This window comes from Rhinoraja longicauda, chromosome 42 (genome assembly GCF_053455715.1).
Source record: "Rhinoraja longicauda isolate Sanriku21f chromosome 42, sRhiLon1.1, whole genome shotgun sequence".
NCBI lineage: Eukaryota > Metazoa > Chordata > Chondrichthyes > Rajiformes > Arhynchobatidae > Rhinoraja > Rhinoraja longicauda.
The window spans coordinates 9,370,420-9,391,085 of NC_135994.1; the positions used below are offsets into that span (position 1 = coordinate 9,370,420).

At 49.0% G+C, this 20,666-nt stretch overlaps 1 protein-coding gene across 3 annotated transcripts in view; it reads right to left on the reverse strand.

Annotated features, from left to right (window-relative positions):
* Positions 1-20,666, reverse strand: part of LOC144612020 (sodium channel protein type 8 subunit alpha-like) — a 255,684-nt gene that overhangs the window by 50,381 nt on the left and 184,637 nt on the right. For all 3 annotated transcript variants that reach the window (XM_078431465.1, XM_078431467.1, XM_078431466.1), the window contains exons 16-18: positions 18,740-18,913; positions 15,789-16,145; positions 7,169-7,639 (exon numbers count right to left, since the gene is read on the reverse strand). In XM_078431465.1, the coding sequence (XP_078287591.1) occupies positions 7,169-7,639; positions 15,789-16,145; positions 18,740-18,913 (1,002 nt within the window). The remainder of the gene's footprint in view (positions 1-7,168; positions 7,640-15,788; positions 16,146-18,739; positions 18,914-20,666) is intronic.

A 20,666-nucleotide genomic window follows, 5' to 3' on the forward strand; every position in this document is an offset into this window, starting at 1 on the left:
TCTTCCTCTTTGGAATGAACTGATCCTGCACCTTCTGTATTATTCCCAGAAATACCTGCCACTGTTGTTCCACCGTCTTCCCTGCTAGGGTCCCTTTCCAGCCAACTCTGGCCAGCTCCTCCCTCATGCCTCCATAGTCCCCCTTGCTCAACTGCAAAACTGACACTTCCAATTTTCCCTTCTCCCTCTCAAATTGTAGATTAAAACGTATCATAATATGGTCACTACCTCCTAATGGCTCTTTAACCTTGAGTTCCCGTATCAAATCCGGTTCATTACACAACACTAAATCCAGAATTGCCTTCTCCCTGGTAGGCTCCAGTACAAGCTGCACTAAGAATCCATCTCGGAGGCACTCCACAAATTCCCTTCCCTGGGGTCCATTACCAAGCTGATTTTCCCAGTCTACCTGCATGTTGAAATCTCCCATAACCACCGTAGCATTACATTTGCGACATGCCAATTTTAGCTCCTGATTCAACTTGCACCCTATGTCGAGGCTACTGTTTGGGGGCCTGCAGATAACTCCCATTAGGGTCTTTTACCCTTACAATTCCTTAGTTCTATCCATACTGATTGTCCATACTGTATTGTCTTTCCGCTGACTGGATAGCATGCAACAAAAACTTTTCAATGTACCCGGGTAAACGTGACAATAAACTCAACTCAAACTCAATTTCACATATAAATTAAAAGTGCACGAAACGTTGGACAGAGTTTTTATACATTAAGAACCAATAAATATCATTGGTTCAAGTTCCCTGTACTGTGGCACAGCGGTAGAGCCGTTGTATCACAGCGCTAGAGACCCGGGTTCCATCTTGACTATGGGCGCTGTCTGTGTGGAGTTGGCACGTTCTCCCCGTGACCGTGTGGGTTTCCTCCGGGTGCTCCGGTTCCCTCCCACATCCCAAAGACGTGTGGGTGTGTGGATTAATCGGCCCCCCTGTAAATTGCCCCCTAGTGTGCAGGGAGTGGATGGGAAAGTGGGATAACACAGAACTAGTGTGAGCGGGGGATGGACTCGGTGGGCCGAAGGGCCTGTTTCTCAAAACAAAAATTAAAGTCTGAAAATTAAAGATTGCTGTACATGTGAAAATCAATACAAAATTCAAAGCTTGAAATGAATACAAGGCTGAGCCACCTGTCGGATGGCAGGTGAATGCACTGCTAAAAAAAATACCGGGGGACTTTTAGATAGTCAAGTCAAGTCAAGTCAATTTATTTGTATAGCACATTTAAAAACAACCCACGTTGACCAAAGTGCTGCACATCTGACCAGGAAAAAAAGAAACATACAGTGGCAGGCAGCCAAACACAACGGTGCGGCCATCTTGAATAGGCACATGGATATGCTGGGAATGGTGAGATATGGATCACGTGCAGGCAGAGGTTAGTTTAACTTGGAATCATGTTCATCACAAACATTGTGGGGCGAAGGGCCTGTTCCTGTACTGTTGTTTAGTTTCTTAGTTTAGTTTATTGTAGAGATACAGCACTGAAACAGGCCCTTCGGCCCACCGAGTCCGCACCGACCAGCGATCCCCGCACATTAACACAATCCTACACACACCTGGGACAATTTACACTTCCACCAAGCCAATTAACCTGCAAACCTGCACGTCTTTGGAGTGTGGGAGGAAACCGGAGCACCCGGAGAAAACCCACGCAGGTCACGGGGAGAACGTGCAAACTCTGTACAGACAGCACCCGTGGTCGGGATGGAACCCGGGTCTCTGGCGCTGCAAGACAGCAACTCTATCGCTGCACCACCGTGCTGCTCTGTACTGTTCCATGTTCGATCCTGATTCAGGATCTTTCTCACACATGCTCACCTTAAAAAAAAATTCTATCCACAAACTATTTTAGCTATTAAATTATTCTAAAATTAAGGTTAATAAATGCCCAGGAAGTCATCTATAATTCACTTTCTCATTTTAATTATTTTCATGCTTGTGTCCTTATTGAATATCACAACTCCCCAAACTTTATACTTTATAAAAATAACTCCATGTTCAGAAGTGATAGGAGCAGAATTAGGCCATTCGGCCCATCAAGTCCACTCCGCCATTCAATCATGGCTGATCTATCTCTCCCTCCTCACCCCATTCTCCTGCCTTCTCCCCATAACCCCTGACACCTGAACTAATCTACTAGTACAGACGCACTAATCTGTCTGTGGTAATGAATCCCACAGATTCACCACCCTCTGACGAAGGTAATCTACCCAGGAATATAAAGCCATCAGCTTCTATAAAGTCTGTACTCTTTCAGTTAAACCTATGTGCTCTCTTGATCATTTGGGTAGGATTGGGAAGAAATGAAATCAACACAATAAGTCAGGGACATGAATAGGAAAGTTCAGAGAGACATACAGCGTGAAAACAGGCCCTGTGGCCCAACTTGTCCACACTAAACAACGTACAACAGGCAGCGAAAGTGGTCCTATCCATTTTGTGTTCATGTGAAAATTAATCTCAGACGTTTTGCTTTCTGCATTCATATGCACCTCCACATAAATTTTAGATGCACATGGATAAGCAGGGAATGGGAGCACATGGATCAGTTGTATGCAGATCAAAGTTGGTCTCAGCAAGTTCATAAGTCCGAGCAGCAGAATTAGGCCATTCGGCCCATCGAGTCTACTCTGCCATTCAATCATGGCTGATCTATCTCTCCCTCTCAACCCCATTCTCCTGCCTTCTCCCCATAACGTTTGACATCCTTAGTAATCAAGAACCTGTCAATCTTCACTTCAAAAATACCCAATGTCTTGGCCTCCATGTGGCGCTGAATCCCACAGATTCACCACCCTCTGACTAAAGAAATCCCTCCTCACCTCCTTTCTAAAGGTACGTCCTTTTATTCTGAGGCTGTGCCCTCTGGTCCTAGACTCTCCCACTAGTGGAAACATCCTCTCCACATCCACTCTATCCAGGCCGCTCACTATTCGGTAAGTTTCAATGAGGTCCCCTCTCATCCTCCTAAACCCCAGCGAGTACAGGCCCAGTGCCGACAAACGCTCATCATATGTTAACCCACTCATTCCTGGGATCGTTCTAGGAAACCTCCTCTGGACCCTCTCCAGAGCCATCCTTCCTCAGATATGGGGCCCAAAACTGCTCACAGTGCTCCAAATGCGGCCTGACCAGCGCCTTATAGAGCCTCAGCATTACACCCTGTTTTTGTACTCTACTCCTCTCTAATTAAATGCTCGCATTTGATTTGCCTTCCTTACCACCGGTCCCTTTGCACCTCTGATTTCTGAATTCTCTCACCATTTAGAAAGTAATCTACGCCTATAATTTTTATAGAAACATAGAAACATAGAAAATAGGTGCAGGAGTAGGCCATTCGGCCCTTCGAGCCTGCACCGCCATTCAATATGATCATGGCTGATCATCCAACTCAGTATCCTGTACCTGCCTTCTCTCCATACCCCCTGATCCCTTTAGCCACAAGGGCCACATCTAACTCCCTCTTAAATATAGCCAATGAACTGGCCTCAACTACCTTCTGTGGCAGAGAATTCCACAGATTCACCACTCTCTGTGTGAAAAAAAACTTTCTCATCTCGGTCCTAAAAGACTTCCCCCTTATCCTTAAACTGTGACCCCTTGTTCTGGACTTCCTCAACATCAGGAACAATCTTCCTGCATCTAGCCTGTCCAACCCCTTAAGAATTTTGTAAGTTTCTATAAGATCCCCCCTCAATCTTCTAAATTCCAGCGAGTACAAGCCGAGTCTATCCAGTCTTTCTTCATATGAAAGTCCTGCCATCCCAGGAATCAATCTGGTGAACCTTCTCTGTACTCCCTCTATGGCAAGAATGTCTTTCCTCAGATTAGGAGACCAAAACTGTACGCAATACTCCAGGTGTGGTCTCACCAATGCCCTGTACAACTGCAGCAGAACCTCCCTGCTCCTATACTCAAATCCCCTCGCTATGAATGCCAACATACCATTGGCTTTCTTCACTGCCTGCTGCACCTGCATGCCTACTTTCAATGACTGGTGTACCACGACACCAAGGTCTCGCTGCATCTCCCCTTCTCCTAATCGGCCACCATTCAGATAATAGTCTGCTTTCCTGTTCTTGCCACCAAAGTGGATAACCTCACATTTATCCACATTATACTGCATCTGCCATGCATTTGCCCACTCACCTAACCTATCCAAGTCACGTTGCAGCCTCCTAGCATCCTCCTCACAGCTAACACTGCCCCCCAGCTTCGTGTCATCCGCAAACTTGGAGATGTTGCATTCAATTCCCTCGTCCAAATCATTAATATATATTGTAAATAGCTGGAGTCCCAGCACTGAGCCTTGCGGTACCCCACTAGTCAATGCCTGCCATTCTGAAAAGGACCCGTTTATTCCTACTCTTTGCTTCCTGTCTGCCAGCCAGTTCTCTATCCACATCAATACTGAACCCACAATACCGTGTGCTTTAAGTTTGCATACTAATCTCTTATGTGGGACCTTGTCGAAAGCCTTCTGGAAGTCCAGATATAACACATCCACTGGTTCTCCCTTATCCACTCTACTAGTTACATCCTCGAAAAATTCTATAAGATTCGTCAGACATGATTTACCTTTCATAAATCCATGCTGACTTTGTCCAATGATTTCACCACTTTCCAAATGTGCTGCTATCCCATCCTTAATAACTGACTCTAGCATTTTCTCCACCACCGATGTTAGACTAACTGGTCTGTAATTCCCCGTTTTCTCTCTCCCTCCCTTTTTGAAAAGTAGGGTTACATTAGATACCCTCCAGTCCTCAGGAACTACTCCAGAATCTAAAGAGTTTTGAAAAATTATCACTAATGCATCCACAATTTCTGAGGCTACTTCCTTAAGCACTCTGGGATGCAGCCTATCTGGTCCTGGGGATTTATCTGCCTTTAATCCATTTAATTTACCTAACACCACTTCCCGACTAACCTGGATTTCATTCAGTACCTCCATCTTGTTAGACCCCTGGTCCCCTACTATTTCCGGCAGATTATTTATGTCTTCCTTAGTGAAGACAGAACCAAAGTAGTTATTCAATTGTCTCCTTTTATTTAAATCAACTTGCAGAGTTGTCATCAAAGATACTAGAGGAGCAAGATAGACCACTCCGTCAAAATCACCTATATAGTGTATATGGTGTACTGTATATACTATATAGTGTAGTACGCAAAGGAGCCATTTTAGTAGGCCAAACCCTCCGTTCGCTCTGCCTCTCGCAGTGTAATCAGTGTTGTGGGGGAACAGTATGTGTGGTGATACCATTAAAATGCAGAATATATCTCATCTATCAATGCACAGGTTGTTGTTATTTTTCTTTTAAAATGTTTCTGCAAGTTTCTACCGACTAAAATGGCGCCGTGACGTACTACGGTTTTTAGGGTCGAGTGGTCTATCTGGTTCCTCTAGTATCTTTGGTTGTTAGGGTCGAGTGGTCTATCTTGCTCCTCTAGGATCTTTGGTTGTTAGGGTCGAGTGGTCTATCTTGCTCCTCTAGTATCTTTGGTTGTTAGAATCGAGTGGTCCATCTTGCTCCTCTAGTATCTTTGGTTGTTAGGGTCGAGTGGTCTATCTTGCTCCTCTAGTATCTTTGGTTGTTAGGGTCGAGTGGTCTATCTTGCTCCTCTAGGATCTTTGGTTGTCACGCCCTTCCAGGCTGGGTATTTGACTTTTGTTGACGTGAACGTTGTATTTCCCTATGTCCTGGCACTCAGCCTGTTAACCCCTTGGATATCCATCATCACACCACTCCACAAGGCAACCCAGAACCTCAAACTCACTTTTAGTTTAGTTTTAGAGAAACAGCGCAGAAACAGGCCCTTCGGCCCACCGAGTCTGCGCCGACCAGCGATCCCCGCACACTAACACTATCGTACACACACTAGGGACGGTTTACAATTTTACTGAAGCCGATTAACCTACAAACCTGCACGTCTTTGGAGTGTGGGAGGAAACCGGAGCGCCCGGAGAAAACCCACGCAGGTCATGGGGAGAACGTACAAACTCCGTACAGACAGCACCCATAGTCAGGATGAAACCCGGGTCTCTGGCGGTGTGAGGCAGTAGCTTTACCGCTGCGCCCTTCGGTAGCAGGCCCTTCGGCCCACCGAGTCCGTACCGACCAGCGATCCCCTCACATTAACAATATCCTATACAAAATAGCGACAATTTACACCTATACCAAGCCAAGTAACTTACAAACCCGCACGTCTTTGGAGTGTGGGAGGAAACCGGAGCACCCGGAGAAAACCCACGCAGGTCACGGGGAGAACGTGCAAACTCCGTACAGACAGCGCCCCCAGTGGTTTACAAAAACAATGCTAAGTAAGGTTTGTGAATTGGGCAGTTGAAGCAAGAAATTTCACCTCTAACATAAGGAAACAAGAATGGCTTTTTTCCACTGAAATTCTTATCTGTACAACATCCCAGTCGAGCTGACCCATTTTTGAACAAAAGGCTTACAAGTGCTGCTGTAATAATTAGAGGTACTGGGCCTGTACTCGCTGGAGTTTAGAAGGATGAGGAATTCGGCCCATCGAGTCTACTCCGCCATTCAATCATGGCTGATCTATCTCTCCCTCCTAACCCCATTCTCCTGCCTTCTCCCCATAACCCCTGACACCCATACTAATCAAGAATCTATCTATCTCTGCCTTAAATATATCCACTGACTTGGCCTCCACAGTGGATTTCCACTTGGCCTCCATCTGTGGATTTCATTGCGTCTGTGGCAATGAAATCCACAGATTCACCACCCTCTGGCTGAAGAAATTCCTCCTCATCTCCTTCCTAAAGGAACGTCCTTTAATTCTGAGGCTGTGCCCTCTGGTCCTAGACTCTCCCACAACATCCGCTCCGCATGCAACAAGAGGCTGGCGTGTGCCCGGGAAGGATACAGTTTGCCACTGTGTGGCTCCAGCATTTTGGCACAACCCTTGTTACCACACCCCCGTCCTACCTCTTTGGCACAACCCTTGCTACCACACCCCCGTCCTACCTCTTTGGCACAACCCTTGTTACCACACCCCCGTCCTACCTCTTTGGCACAACCCTTGTTACCACACCCCCGTCCTACCTCTTTGGCACAACCCTTGTTACCACACCCCCGTCCTACCTCTTTGGCACAACCCTTGTTACCACACCCCCGTCCTACCTCTTTGCTGCCACCGACTTCAGATTCACTGCTGAAGTCTTCCGTGTTGAGGTTCTCGAAGTCGGACTCGCCGACAGCGATGGGGACGCGGACAGTGAGGTTGGGGTTGTGAATGAAGGAGTTGTGGTCGTCGTCGATGATGTACTTCTCCACGCTGCTGCCGATGCCGCTGGTGGTCCCGTTGCCATTCTTCTGGTAGTCCATCTCGCGGTTGATGTCGGCGCCGGTGTGGTTGCCGATGTAGTTCACCTTCTTGTCGATCAGCTCGTCCAGCGGCTTGGCCTCGTCCGCGTCCTTACTCTTGAAGTGCTTCTGGACAAACTCATGGCTGTACACCTTCATGAAGGCGATCCCCTTCTTGATGCGGATCACCGACAGCTGCAGGTTGTTGATCTCCCCGTCGTCGTCTGTCGCTGCCAGGTTGTCCGCACTGAAGGAGCTCAGCAGCAAGGCCAGGAACAGGTTCAGCACCTGCAGCGGGAGGGGAAGGGGGGGGGGGGGGGCAGACAACGAGAACGGTAATTACAACGCGGCCTCACCAGGATGGCCACAGCATCTTTACAAACCACAGCAGCAGGTTTCCACACAGAGGGTGGTGGGTGTACGGAACGATCTGCCGGAGGGACTATCCCAACGTTTAAGAAACAGTTAGACAGGTACCTGGATAGGACAGGTTTGGAGGGATATGGGCCAAACGCGGGCAGGTGGGACTAGTGTACCTGGGACATGTTGGCCGGTGTGGGCAAGTTGGGCCGAAGGGCCTGTTTCCACACTGTATCACTCTGTGACTCTATGAAGGGCCTGTTTCCACACTGTATCACTCTGTGACTCTATGAAGGGCCTGTTTCCACACTGTATCACTCTGTGACTCCATGAAGGGTCTGTTTCCACACTGTATCACTCTGTGACTCTATGAAGGGCCTGTTTCCACACTGTATCACTCTGTGACTCTATGAAGGGCCTGTTTCCACACTGTATCACTCTGTGACTCTATGAAGGGCCTGTTTCCACACTGTATCAATCTGTGACTCTATGAAGGGCCTGTTTCCACACTGTATCACTCTGTGACGTGAATATGAGACGTGAATTGTCCAAGATAGACTGGCAATTGATACTTAAAGGGTTGACGGTGGACATGCAATGGAAGGCATTTAAAGATCGCATGGATGAACTACAACAATTGTTCATCCCAGTTTGGCAAAAGAACAAACCAGGAAAGGTAGTGCATCCGTGGCTAACAAGGGAAATCAAGGATAGTATTCAAACAAAAGATGAAGTATATAAATTAGCCAGAAAAAGTATCATACCAGAGAATTGGGAGAAATTCAGAGTCCAGCAGAGGAGGACAAAGGGCTTAATTAGGAAAGGGAAAATGGATTATGAGAGAAAACTGGCAAGGAACATAAAAACTGACTGCAAAAGCTTTTAGAGGTATGTGAAGAGAAAAAGACTAGTTAAGACAAATGTAGGTCCCTTGCAGTCGGAAACAGGTGAATTGATCATGGGGAACAAGGACATGGCAGACCAATTGAACAACTACTTTGGTTCTGTTTTCACTAAGGAAGACATAAACCGTCTGCCGGAAATAGCAGGAGACCGGGGGTCTAATGAGATGGAGGAACTGAGGGAAATCCAGGTTAGTCGGGAAGTGGTGTTAAGTAAATTAAATGGATTAAAGGCAGATAAATCCCCAGGGCCAGATAGGCTGCATCCCAGAGTGCTTAAGGAAGTAGCCCCAGAAATAGTGGATGCATTAGTGATCATTTTTCAAAACTCTTTAGATTCTGGAGTAGTTCCTGAGGATTGGAGGGTAGCTAATGTAACCCCACTTTTTAAAAAGGGAGGGAGAGAGAAAACAGGGAATTATAGACCAGTTAGCCTAACATCGGTAGTGGGGGAAATGCTAGAGTCAGTTATTAAAGATGTGATAGCATCACATTTGGAAAGTGGTGAAATCATCATGGATTTACAAAACGCAAATCATGATGACGAATCTTATAGAATTTTTCGAGGATGTAACTAGTAGAGTGGATAAGGGAGAACCAGTCGATGTGTTATATCTGGACTTCCAGAAGGCCTTCGACAAGGTCCCACATAGGAGATTGGTGTACAAACTTAAAGCACACGGTATTGGGGGTTCAGTGTTGAGGTGAATATAGAATTGGTTGACGGACAGGAAGCAAAGAGTAGGAATAAACGGGTCCTTTTCGGAATGGCAGGCAGTGACTAGTGGGGTACCGCAAGGCTCAGTGCTGGGACCCCAGTTATTTACAATATATATTAATGATTTGGACGAGGGAATTGAATGCAACATCTCTAAGTTTGCGGATGACACGAAGCTGGGTGGCAGTGTTAGCTGCGAGGAGGATGCTAGGAGGCTGCAGAGTGACTTGGATAGATTAGGCAAGTGGGCAAATGCATGGCAGATGCAATATAATGTGGATAAATGTGAGGTTATCCACTTTGGCGGCAGGAACAGGAAAGCAGAGTATTACCTGAATGGTGGCCAATTAGGAAAAGGGGAGATGCAACGTGACCTGGGTGTCATGGTGCACCAGTCATTGAAAGCAAGCGTGCAGGTGCAGCAGGCAGTTAAGAAAGCGAATGGTATGTTGGCATTCATAGCAAGAGGATTTGAGTATAGGTGCAGGGAGGTTCTGCTGCAGTTGTACAGGGCCTTGGTGAGACCGCACCTGGAGTATTGTGTACAGTTTTGGTCTCCTAATCTGAGGAAAGACATTCTAGCCTTAGAGGGAGTACAGAGAAGGTTCACCAGATTGATCCCTGGGATGGCAGGACTTTCATATGAAAAAAGACTGGATAGACTCGGCTTGTACTCGCTGGAATTTAGAAGACTGAGGGGGAATCTTATAGAAACATATAAAATTCTTAAGGGGTTGGAGAGGCTAGATGCGGGAAGATTGTTCCCAATGTTGGGGAAGTCCAGAACCAGGGGTCACAGCTTAAGGATAAGGGGGAAGTCTTTTAGGACCGAGATGAGAAAACATTTCTTCACACAGAGAGTGGTGAGTCTGTGGAATTCTCTGCCACAGAAGGTAGTTGAGGCCAGTTCATTGGCTATATTTAAGAGGGAGTTAGATGTGGCCCTTGTGGCTAAAGGGATCAGGGGGTATGGAGAGAAGGCAGGTACAGGTTACTGAGCTGGATGATCAGCCATGATCATATTGAATGGCGGTGCAGGCTCGAAGGGCCGAATGGCCTACTCCTGCACCTATTTTCTATGTTTCTATGTTTCTATGTGACTCTATGAAGAGCCTGTTTCCACACTGTATCACTCTGTGACTCTATGAAGGGTCTGTTTCCACACTGTATCACTCTGTGACTCTATGAAGGGCCTGTTTCCACACTGTATCACTCTGTGACTCTATGAAGGGCCTGTTTCCACACTGTATCACTCTGTGACTCTATGAAGGGCCTGTTTCCACACTGTATCACTCTGTGACTCTATGAAGGGCCTGTTTCCACACTGTATCACTCTGTGACTCTATGAAGGGCCTGTTTCCACACTGTATCATTCTGTGACTCTATGAAGAACCTGTTTCCACACTGTATCATTCTGTGACTCTATGAAGAACCTGTTTCATATCATATCATATCATATATATACAGCCGGAAACAGGCCTTTTCGGCCCTCCAAGTCCGTGCCGCCCAGCGATCCCCGTACATTAACACTATCCTACACCCACTAGGGACAATTTTTACATTTACCCAGCCAATTAACCTACATACCTGTCCACACTGTATCATTCTGTGACTCTATGAAGGGCCTGTTTCCACACTGTATCACTCTGTGACTCTATGAAGGGCCTGTTTCCACACTGTATCACTCTATGACTCAAATTAATTCTTCCCAATGTTTCAGAACAATTAGTCATAGATTGATACAGCATGGAAACAGGCCCAACTTGCCCACACCGGCCAACATGTCCCAGCTACACTAGTCCCACCTGCCTGCGTTTGGCCCATATCCCTCCAAACCTATCTGAATTCTGTGAGTTTAATGCACACTTTCGACTAAACCTATCTTACTTCTGCATGTTTAATGTACACTTGAGACTTCAGACTACAGCGCGGATACAGGCCCTTTGGCCCACTGAGTCCATGCCGACCAGCGATGCCCTCACACTAGTTCTATCCGACACACTGGGAACAATTTTTGCAATTTCCAGAAACCAATTAACCTACAAACCTGCATGTCTTTGGAGTGTGGGAGGAAACCGGAGCGCCCGGAGAAAACCCACGCAGGTCTGTACAGACAGCACCCGTAGCTGGGATGGAACCCGGGTCTCTGGCGCCGTGAGGCAGCAACTCTACCGCTGCGCCACCGTGCTTCTTTGTTGAAGCAGTGGATGAGAAAGTGGGATAATGCAGAACTGGTGTGTGTGTGCAGGTGATCGATGGTCGGTGTGGACTCGGTGGGCCGAAGGGCCTGATTCTGTGCTGCTAAACTAAAGCCTGTGGGAAAGGACAAGCTGTGAAGCAAAGCCTACATCTTTCAGATAACCCCATCTCTTGTAGGTTTAATTCCCTTCGTGTATTAAGAACGTTATATTTATTCTTTTGTCAAAGTTTGGACTTTATTTCCCCTCCCCAAACAGATTAACTTCACCACTGGACTTACATGAACAGGGATTTATGGAGGAAATGTCAGATTCGTGGAAGAACATTGCAAAATGATTGGCCACCCTCAGACTATCTTTGATCGGACTTTAGTTGAGTTTAGTTTAGTTTAGAGATGCAGCGCAGAAACAGGCCCTTAGGCCCACCGAGTCCGCGCCGACCAGCGATCCCCGCACACTAACACTATCCTACACACATTTTACTTTCATACCAAGCCAATTAACCAACAAACCTGTATGTCTTTGGAATGTGGGAGAAAACCGGAGCACCCGGAGAAAACCCACGCAGGTCCCGGGGAGAAAGTACAAACTCCGTACAGACAGCACCTGTAGTCGGGATGGAACCCGGGTCTTCAGTGCTGTAAACGCTGTAAGGCAGCAACTCTACCTCTGTGCCACTGTGCCGCCCTTTTCTGCAACTCGACTGGCTTTATCGTGTACTAAACGTTTTTCATATTATTCCCTTATCCAGTGTCTGTACACTGTAAATGGCTCGATTGTAATCATGTATTGTCTTTCCGCTGACTGGTTAGCACGCACCAAAAGCTTTTCACTGTACCTCAGCACACGTGACAATAAACTAAGCTCAAACTCAATCTCACATATAAATTGTAAGAAAGTGCACAGAACATTGGACAGAGAGTCAGAGAGTATCGGAGCGAGTTAGATTTAGCTCTTGGGACTAACGGAATGAAGGGATATGGGGAGAAAGCAGGAATGGGGTACAGATATTGGATGATCTGCCATGATCATATTAAATGGTGCAAAGGGCCGAATGGCCTCCTCCTGCACCTATTGTCTATGTTTCTATACATTAAGTACCAATAAATATCATTGGTTCAAGTTCCTTGCACTGTGGCGCAGCGGGTAGAGCTGCTGCCTCACAGCGCCAGAGCCCCGGGCTCGATCCTGACTATGGGTGCTCTGTCTGTGTGGAGTTTGCACGTTCTTCCTGTGACCGCGTGGGTTTCCTCTGGTTCCCTCCCACATCCCAAAGACGTGCGGGTTTGTGGGTTAATCAGCCCTCTGTAAATTGCCCCCTAGTGTGCAGGGAGTGGATGAGAAAGTGGGATAACACAGAACTAGTGTGTGAACGGACGATCGATGGTCAGCACGGACTCGGCGGGCCGAAGGGCCTGTTTCCATATTGCATCTTGAAAAGTAAACGAAACTAAAATAAACTTTTGGTTTAGTCATGTTCTAAAATTGACGTTTAATTTTTTAAAAATGCGAGCCTTTGCTTCCCGACTCAACTGTGCAAACTCCACACATACAGCACCTGAGGTCAGTGTGGAACCTGGGGCCTTGGCACTGTGAGGCAGCGGCTCTACCCGCTGTGCCACCCTGTGCCAACCTGTGTCTCATTCTGCCATCCTCGCCAGAGTAATGAAGCATAACAAAATCCCCAAATTAAACATTGCGAAATAGAGTGGACCTTGCTCCTGTGAGTCATCGAGCCAGAGTCAAAAATAGCTCAAGAATATCTGTTGACACTAGACTGCAGATGCTGGAATCTGGAGACAGGGACCATAACACCGTTTAAAAGACATTTGGACGGGTACATGGATTGGTAAGGTTTGGAGGGACATGGGCCAAACGCATGGGAAGAAATTGCAGATGCTGCCTTCAACCGAAGATAGACACAAAATGCTGGAGTAACTCAGCAGGACAGTAACTCAGTTATTGACCTGCTGTAGCAGTCCTGCTGAGTTACTCCAGCATTTTGAGTGGATCGGTGGGTTAGGACTGAAGATAGACACAACAACTCAACGGGACAGGCAGCATCTCGGGAGAGAAGGAATGGGTGGCGTTTCGGGTCGAGACCCTTCTTCAGTCTCAAGAAGGGTCTCGACCCGAAACGTCACCCATTCCTTCCCTCCAGAGATGCTGCCTGTCCCGCTGAGTTACTCCAGCTTTCTGTGTCCATCGATGGGCCAAGTACGGGCAGGTGGGACTAGTGCAGAGGGGGCATCTTGGTCAGCATGGATGAGTTGGGCCGAAGGGCCTGTTTCCGTGCTGTATCACTCTGTGGCTGTCAACAATCTGCTGGAGAAACTCAATGGGTCGGGCAGCATCTGGGGTGTGGGGAGGCAACTGCTGACGTTTCCAGGCCGATGCAAGACGCCGGGCCAGAGGGTCGACGATTCATTTCCCCACCACAGATGCTGCTTGACCAACTGAGTTCCCGCAGCAGATCACTGGCTGCTCCGGACTCCAGCATCTGCAGTGCCGATGGGGACACGCCGCTGCCTTCCTGTTGATGGCATGAGTTTGACTTGTCACTGAACCAATGCCGAATCAGCAGGAAGCGCGCAAGGCACAGGAGCAGAATGAGGCCATTCGGCCCATCGAGTCCGCTCCATCATTCAATCATGGCTGATCTATCTCTCCCTCCCAACCCCATTCTCCCGCCTTCTCCCCGTAACCCCTGACACCGTACTAATCAAGAATCTGTCTATCTCTACCTTAAACCTATCCACTGACTTGGCCTCCACAGCCGTCTGTGGCACTGAATTCCACAGATTCACCGCCCTCTGGCTAAAGAAATTCCTCCTCATCTCCTTCCTACAGGAATGTCCTTTAATTCTGAGGCTGTGCCCTCTGGTCCTAGACTCTCCCACTAGTGGAAACATCCTCTCCACATCCACTCTATTTTGGGTAAGGCCACATCACAGAGATTGTTATGTCTTGGTGGGCAGCTTGCTTTAAGATCTCTGGCACTGATCGAAAAATAAATCTCTGTCCATATACAACATTATATCCCCAACAACTCTCACCAACTTCTACAGATGCGCCGCAGAAAGCATTTCATCGGGATGGATCACAGCACGGTTTGGGAACAGCTCCATCCAAGACCCGGAAGAAATCGCAGAGAGTTGTGGACGCAGCCCAGACCATCACACAAACCAACCTCCCTTCCATCGACTCCATCTACACCTCACGCTGCCTCGGCAAGGCCAGCAGCCCAGACCATCATACAAACCAACCTCCCTTCCATCGACTCCATCTACACCTCACGCTGCCTCGGCAAGGCCAGCAGCCCAGACCATCATACAAACCAACCTCCCTTCCATCGACTCCATCTACACCTCACGCTGCCTCGGCAAGGCCAGCAGCCCAGACCGTCACACAAACCAACCTCCCTTCCATCGACTCCATCTACACCTCACGCTGCCTCGGCAAGGCCAGCAGCATAATCAAGGACCAGTCTCACCCCGGCCTCTCCCTCTTCTCCCCTCTCCCATCGGGCAAGAGGTACAGAAGTGTGAAAACGCACACCTCCAGATTCAGGGTCAGTTTCTTCCCGGCTGTTTTCAGGCAACTGAACCGTCCTCTCACCAACTAGAGAGTGGTCCTGACCTCCCATCTACCTCAGTGGAGACCCTCGAACTATCATTAACCAGACTTTATGGGACTTCAATGTTATATCTTTGCTCTAAATATTGTACCTACTTATCCTGTATCTGTACACTGTGGACGGCTCGATTGTAATCACGTATTGTCTTTCTGCTCGCTGGTTAGCACGCAACAAAAGCTTTTCACTGTATCCCGGTACACGTGACAATAAACTAAACTGAAACAGAAACTCAAACTGAAACAGAGTCAGTTCCTCGGAGTAACATGGGGCATGGTTCGGCGCGGTGGCGCAGTGGTAGAGTTGCTGCCTCACAGCGTCAGGGACCTGGGTTCAATCCTGACCACGGATGCTGTCTGTACGGAGTTTGTACGTTCTCCCCGTGACCTGCGTGGGTTTTCTCCGGGTGCTCCGGTTTCCTCCCACACTCCAAAGACGTGCGGGTTTGTAGGTTAATTGGTATCAATGTAAAATTCTCCCTAGTGTGTGTAGGATAGTGTTAGTGTTCGGGGTTGGCTGGTCGGCGCGGCCTCAAGTGGGCCAAAGGGCCTGTTTCCGCGCTGTATCTCTAAGCTGAGGTTACCGTTGGGCGTTTCTACCCAAGACATAGCGCTCGGTTGCTTACCACGAGATTGCCAATGACCATGACCATCATGAAGACGACGAGACACATGCCCTGGCCCGCCACCTCCATGCAGTCCCACATCGTCTCAATCCACTCCCCGCACAGCACTCGGAAGACGATGAGGAAGGAGTGGAAGAAATCGTGCATGTGCCAGCGCGGCAGGATACAGTCCTTGTTAATCTTACACACGCAGTCCTTGTAGCTCTTGCCAAACAGCTGCATGCCCACCACGGCAAAGATGAAGACAATGATGGCCAACACCAAGGTCAGGTTGCCCAGAGCGCCCACAGAGTTGCCGATGATCTTGATCAGCATGTTCAGCGTGGGCCACGACTTTGCCAATTTGAAAACTCGCAACTGTAAGACAAGTGGGAGACGCTCAGTTCAACAGAAAGGGAAAGCAGGTTCAATCAGAAACATAGACGATAGGTGCAGGAGGAGGCCATTCGGCCCCGTGGAGCCAGCACCGCCATTCAATACGATCATGGCTGATCATCCACAATCAGTAGGTAGACACAAAGTTCTGGAGTAACTCAGCGGGACAGGCAGCGTCTCTGGAGAGAAGGATTGGGTGACGTTTCGGGTCGAGACCCTTCTTCAGACTGATGTCTGTCTGAAGAAGGGTCTCACCCATTCCTTCTCTCCAGAGATGCTGCCTGACCTGCTGAGTTACTCCAGCGTTTTGTGTCTACCTTCGATTTAAACCAGCTTCTGCAGTTCCTTCCCATACATCCAAAATCACTAGGAGGGGGGAAGATGTGGTGGTGGGGGGGGGGGGGGGGGGGGGGAAGAGGGGTGGGGGGGGAGAATGCAGGAGTTACTTGAAATGAGAAAAATCATCGTTCATACCGCTGAGCTGTGAGGGTTAAAGGCACATGGATATGCAGAGCATGGAGGGATATGGATCACATGCCACCAGATCAACGAGCATCAGGCTCAGCACAGACATCATGGGCCGACGGGCCCGACCCTGTGCTGTACTGTTCTATGTTCAGTTTACTTTAGAAATACAGCGCAGAAACAGGCCCTTCGGCCCACCGAGTCCGCGCCGACCAGCGATCCCCGCACACTAACACTATCCTACACACACCAGGGACAATTTTTAACATTTACCAAGCCAATTAACCCTACAGACATGCACGTCTTTGGAGTGTGGGAGGAAACCGGAGCACCCGGAGAAAACCCAGGCAGGTCACGGGGAGAACGTGCAAACTCCGTACAGGCAGCCCCAGTGGTCGGGATGGAACCCGGGTCTCTGGCGCCGTGAGGCAGCAACTCTACCGCTGCACCCAGCAAGTTGCATTTCTCGTTTTTTTCTTGCAATGTTGGCGGCTGCTCGATGCATCGCGTCTGTCAGCTTCCTGAGCTGTGTCATCAATCCCAAGTCACCACGTACTTCCCTCGAGCCTGCCTTCCTTCCTGCCCATCAATGCACCCTGGATTGTTCTGCACAGTAGGTGTGTAACCTCTGGGTGCAACCCAGAAGGGGCGTCACGGTGGCGCAGCGGTAGAGTTGCCGCCTCACAGCGCCGGAGACCCGGGTCCCATCCCGACTACGGGCGCTGTCTGTACGGAGTTTGTACGTTCTCCCCGTGGGTTTTCTCCGAGATCTCCAGTTTCCTCCCACACTCCAAAGACGTGCAGGTTTGCAAGTTAATTGGCTTGGTATCAAATGTAAATTGTCCCTAGTGCATGTAGGATAGTGTTAGTGTGCGGGGATCGCTGGTCGGTGCGGACTCGGTGGGCCGAAGGGCCTGTTTCCGTGCTGTATCTCTCAAACAATCTCAAATCAATCCTGTCACGGGAATGAATGAACAGTGTGCGCTTTGCAGTTGGCTTTCAGTGAGGTACAGTGAAAAGCTTTGTTGTTGCTTGCTATCCAGTCAACGGAAAGACTGCACACGATTACAATCGAGCCGTTTGCAGCGTACAGAGAGATTTAAGAGTGTGGCACAATTGTAAGATGTGATTTTAGATAAACTAAAGTGAATGCCACGCCCATGGACTAAACGGACGGAAAATGGCCAACACTCATGGACGAGCCCGCCTTTAAAGCTTGTTTCTTGAGTATAGAAGTTGGGAGGTCATGTTGCAGACAGACACAAAATGCTGGAGTAACTCAGTGGGACAGGCAGCATCATGGAGAGAAGGAATGGGTGACGTTTCAGGGGAGAGAGAGACACAGAGATACGGATGTGTAAGGTGTGAAAACAGGACAAAGGGGATGAAGGTCAAGGAACATGTAGAATAGATCATTGTCAGGTGGGAGAAGGTCACAACAAAGCAAACAGAGATAAAATGTAGTCGGGAGGTCATGTTGCAGTTGTATAAGACATTGGTGAGGCCGCATTTAGGCCGTATTGCGTTCAGTTCTGGGCACCATGTTATCAGAAAGATGTTGTCAAGCAGGAAACGGTACGGAGAAGATTTACGAGGATGTTGCCAGGACCAGAGGGTGTGAGCTACAGGGAGAGGTTGAGCAGGCTGGGGCTCTATTCCCTGGAGCGCAGGAGGATGAGGGGGGATCTTATAGAGGTGTATAAAATCATGAGAGGAATAGACTGGGTAGATGCACAGAGTCTCTTGCCCAGAGTAGGGGAATCGAGGACCAGAGGACATAGGTTCAAGGTGAAGGGGAAAAGATTTAATAGGAATCTGAGGGGTAACTTTTTCACACAGAGGGTGGTGGGTGTATGGAACGAGCTGCCGGAGGAGGTAGTTGAGGCTGGGACCATCCCAACGATTAAGAAACAGTTAGACAGGTACATGGATAGGATGGGTTTGGAGGGATATGGACCAAACGCGGGCAGGTGGGACTAGTGTAGATGGGACATGTTGGCCGGTGTGGGCAAGTTGAGCCGAAGGGCTTGTTGCCACACTGTATCACTCTGTGACATTGCAAGCGACTCCGAGCAAATGTGTAGGTGCAGAATGCAGGAGTCGATAGTTACCAGTCGGAAGGATCTGAGTACGGATAATCCCTCGACATTCGCCAGACCCAGCTCCATCAAACTGAGGGACACGATGAAGCCATCAAAGATGTTCCATCCCTCCTGAAAGTAATAGTACGGGTCCATTGCGATCAGCTTCATCACCATTTCGAGCGTGAAGATTGTAGTGAAGACCTGGAAATAGAACGAGCATTAAAATACTTTTGACGGGCTGGTCCACAGGGCAATCTGCAGGCAGATGCAGAGGACACCTAACCTGGCCTGGCACAAGGAACTGCAGCCGTTGGCCTGGCCAACAAAGACACAAAGTGCCGGTGTAACTCAAACAGGCCAGGCACCATCTTTGGGGAATGTGGGTGGGTGACTTTGAAGGGTCCGAGCTGAATCGGGACGGAGAGAGGGAGGGGGGAGGGAGTGGGGAGAGGGTGGATGGAGTGGTGGGCAGGGAGGGTGGGAGAAAGGGCGAGGGAGGGACGGGGGAATGAGGGAGGGAAGAGGTTGGATGGAGTGATGGGCAGGCAGGGAGGGAGGGGGAGGGACGGGGTGGGGGAGGGAGGAAGAGGGTGTGCGGGGGGAGAGGGGGAGGGATGGAGGGGAGAAAGGGGAGGGGAGAGGGGGTGGGAGGGAGGGAGGGTACGGGAGGGAGGGAGGGGGTCGGGAGGGGGAGGGGCAGAATGCATGGTCAGGGATGGAGTGGTGGGCAGGGAGGGAGGGGGAGGGAGGGGGTGGGGAAGGGGGGGATGGAGGGGGGGAATGGAGGGGGAGGGAGGAGGAATGGGAGAAGGGGGAGGGAGGGAAAGAAGGGGAGGGAGAGGGGGGAATAGAAGGAGATGGATGGAGAGGGAGAGGGAGGGGGGCTGCATGGGGTGGGAGGGGGAGTAAAGTGGAGGGTCCTCCCACTCCTTGCCCCTCCCCCACACACTGACCGGGGCACCAAAATTAAATGAATCAACCATTACAAGAATATGTACAATACAAACCCACCACCACAGGACAAAGTCAAACTAATATTCTTAAATACCAAATACACTGAGCATTAAACAACTATGTTATTACACTAAGGGAGACACAGAGTGCTGGAGTAACTCAGCGGGTCAGGCAGCATCTGTGGAGAACATGGATAGGTGACGTTTCACAGAGTGCTGGAGTAACTCAGCGGGTCGGGCAGCATCTGTGGAGAACATGGATAGGTGACGTTTCACAGAGTGCTGGAGTAACTCAGCGGGTCAGGCAGCATCTGTGGAGAACATGGATAGGTGACGTTTCACAGAGTGCTGGAGTAACTCAGCGGGTCGGGCAGCATCTGTGGAGAACATGGATAGGTGACGTTTCACAGAGTGCTGGAGTAACTCAGCGGGTCGGGCAGCATCTGTGGAGAACATGGATAGGTGACGTTTCACAGAGTGCTGGAATAACTCAGTGGGTCAGGCAGCATCTGTGGAGAACATGGATAGGTGACGTTTCACAGAGTGCTGGAGTAACTCAGCGGGTCAGGCAGCATCTGTGGAGAACATGGATAGGTGACGTTTCACAGAGTGCTGGAGTAACTCAGTGGGTCAGGCAGCATCTGTGGAGAACATGGATAGGTGACGTTCCATTCCAGGACCCGCTAAGTTACTCCAGCAATTTGTGTCTTTTTTTTCCCGGTAAGCCGGCACCTGCAGTTCCTTGCACCTGCATCTTCCACTTTCACAAGATTTCTTTTAACAGGGAGAAAGACGGTGGAAAGGTGAAGTTCCTCTCGAGATGAAATAAATCTGACATCGGCAAATTTAAGATGTTTTCACTCGTGACGCTGGTTTAAAGTTATGGGACAGAGTCGGAGGTGCAAAGGGACTTGGGGAGTGCTGGAGAAGGACTCCCCAAAGGTTAATTTGCAAGTCGAATCGGTAGTAAGGAAGGCGATTGCAATGCTAGCATTTATTTT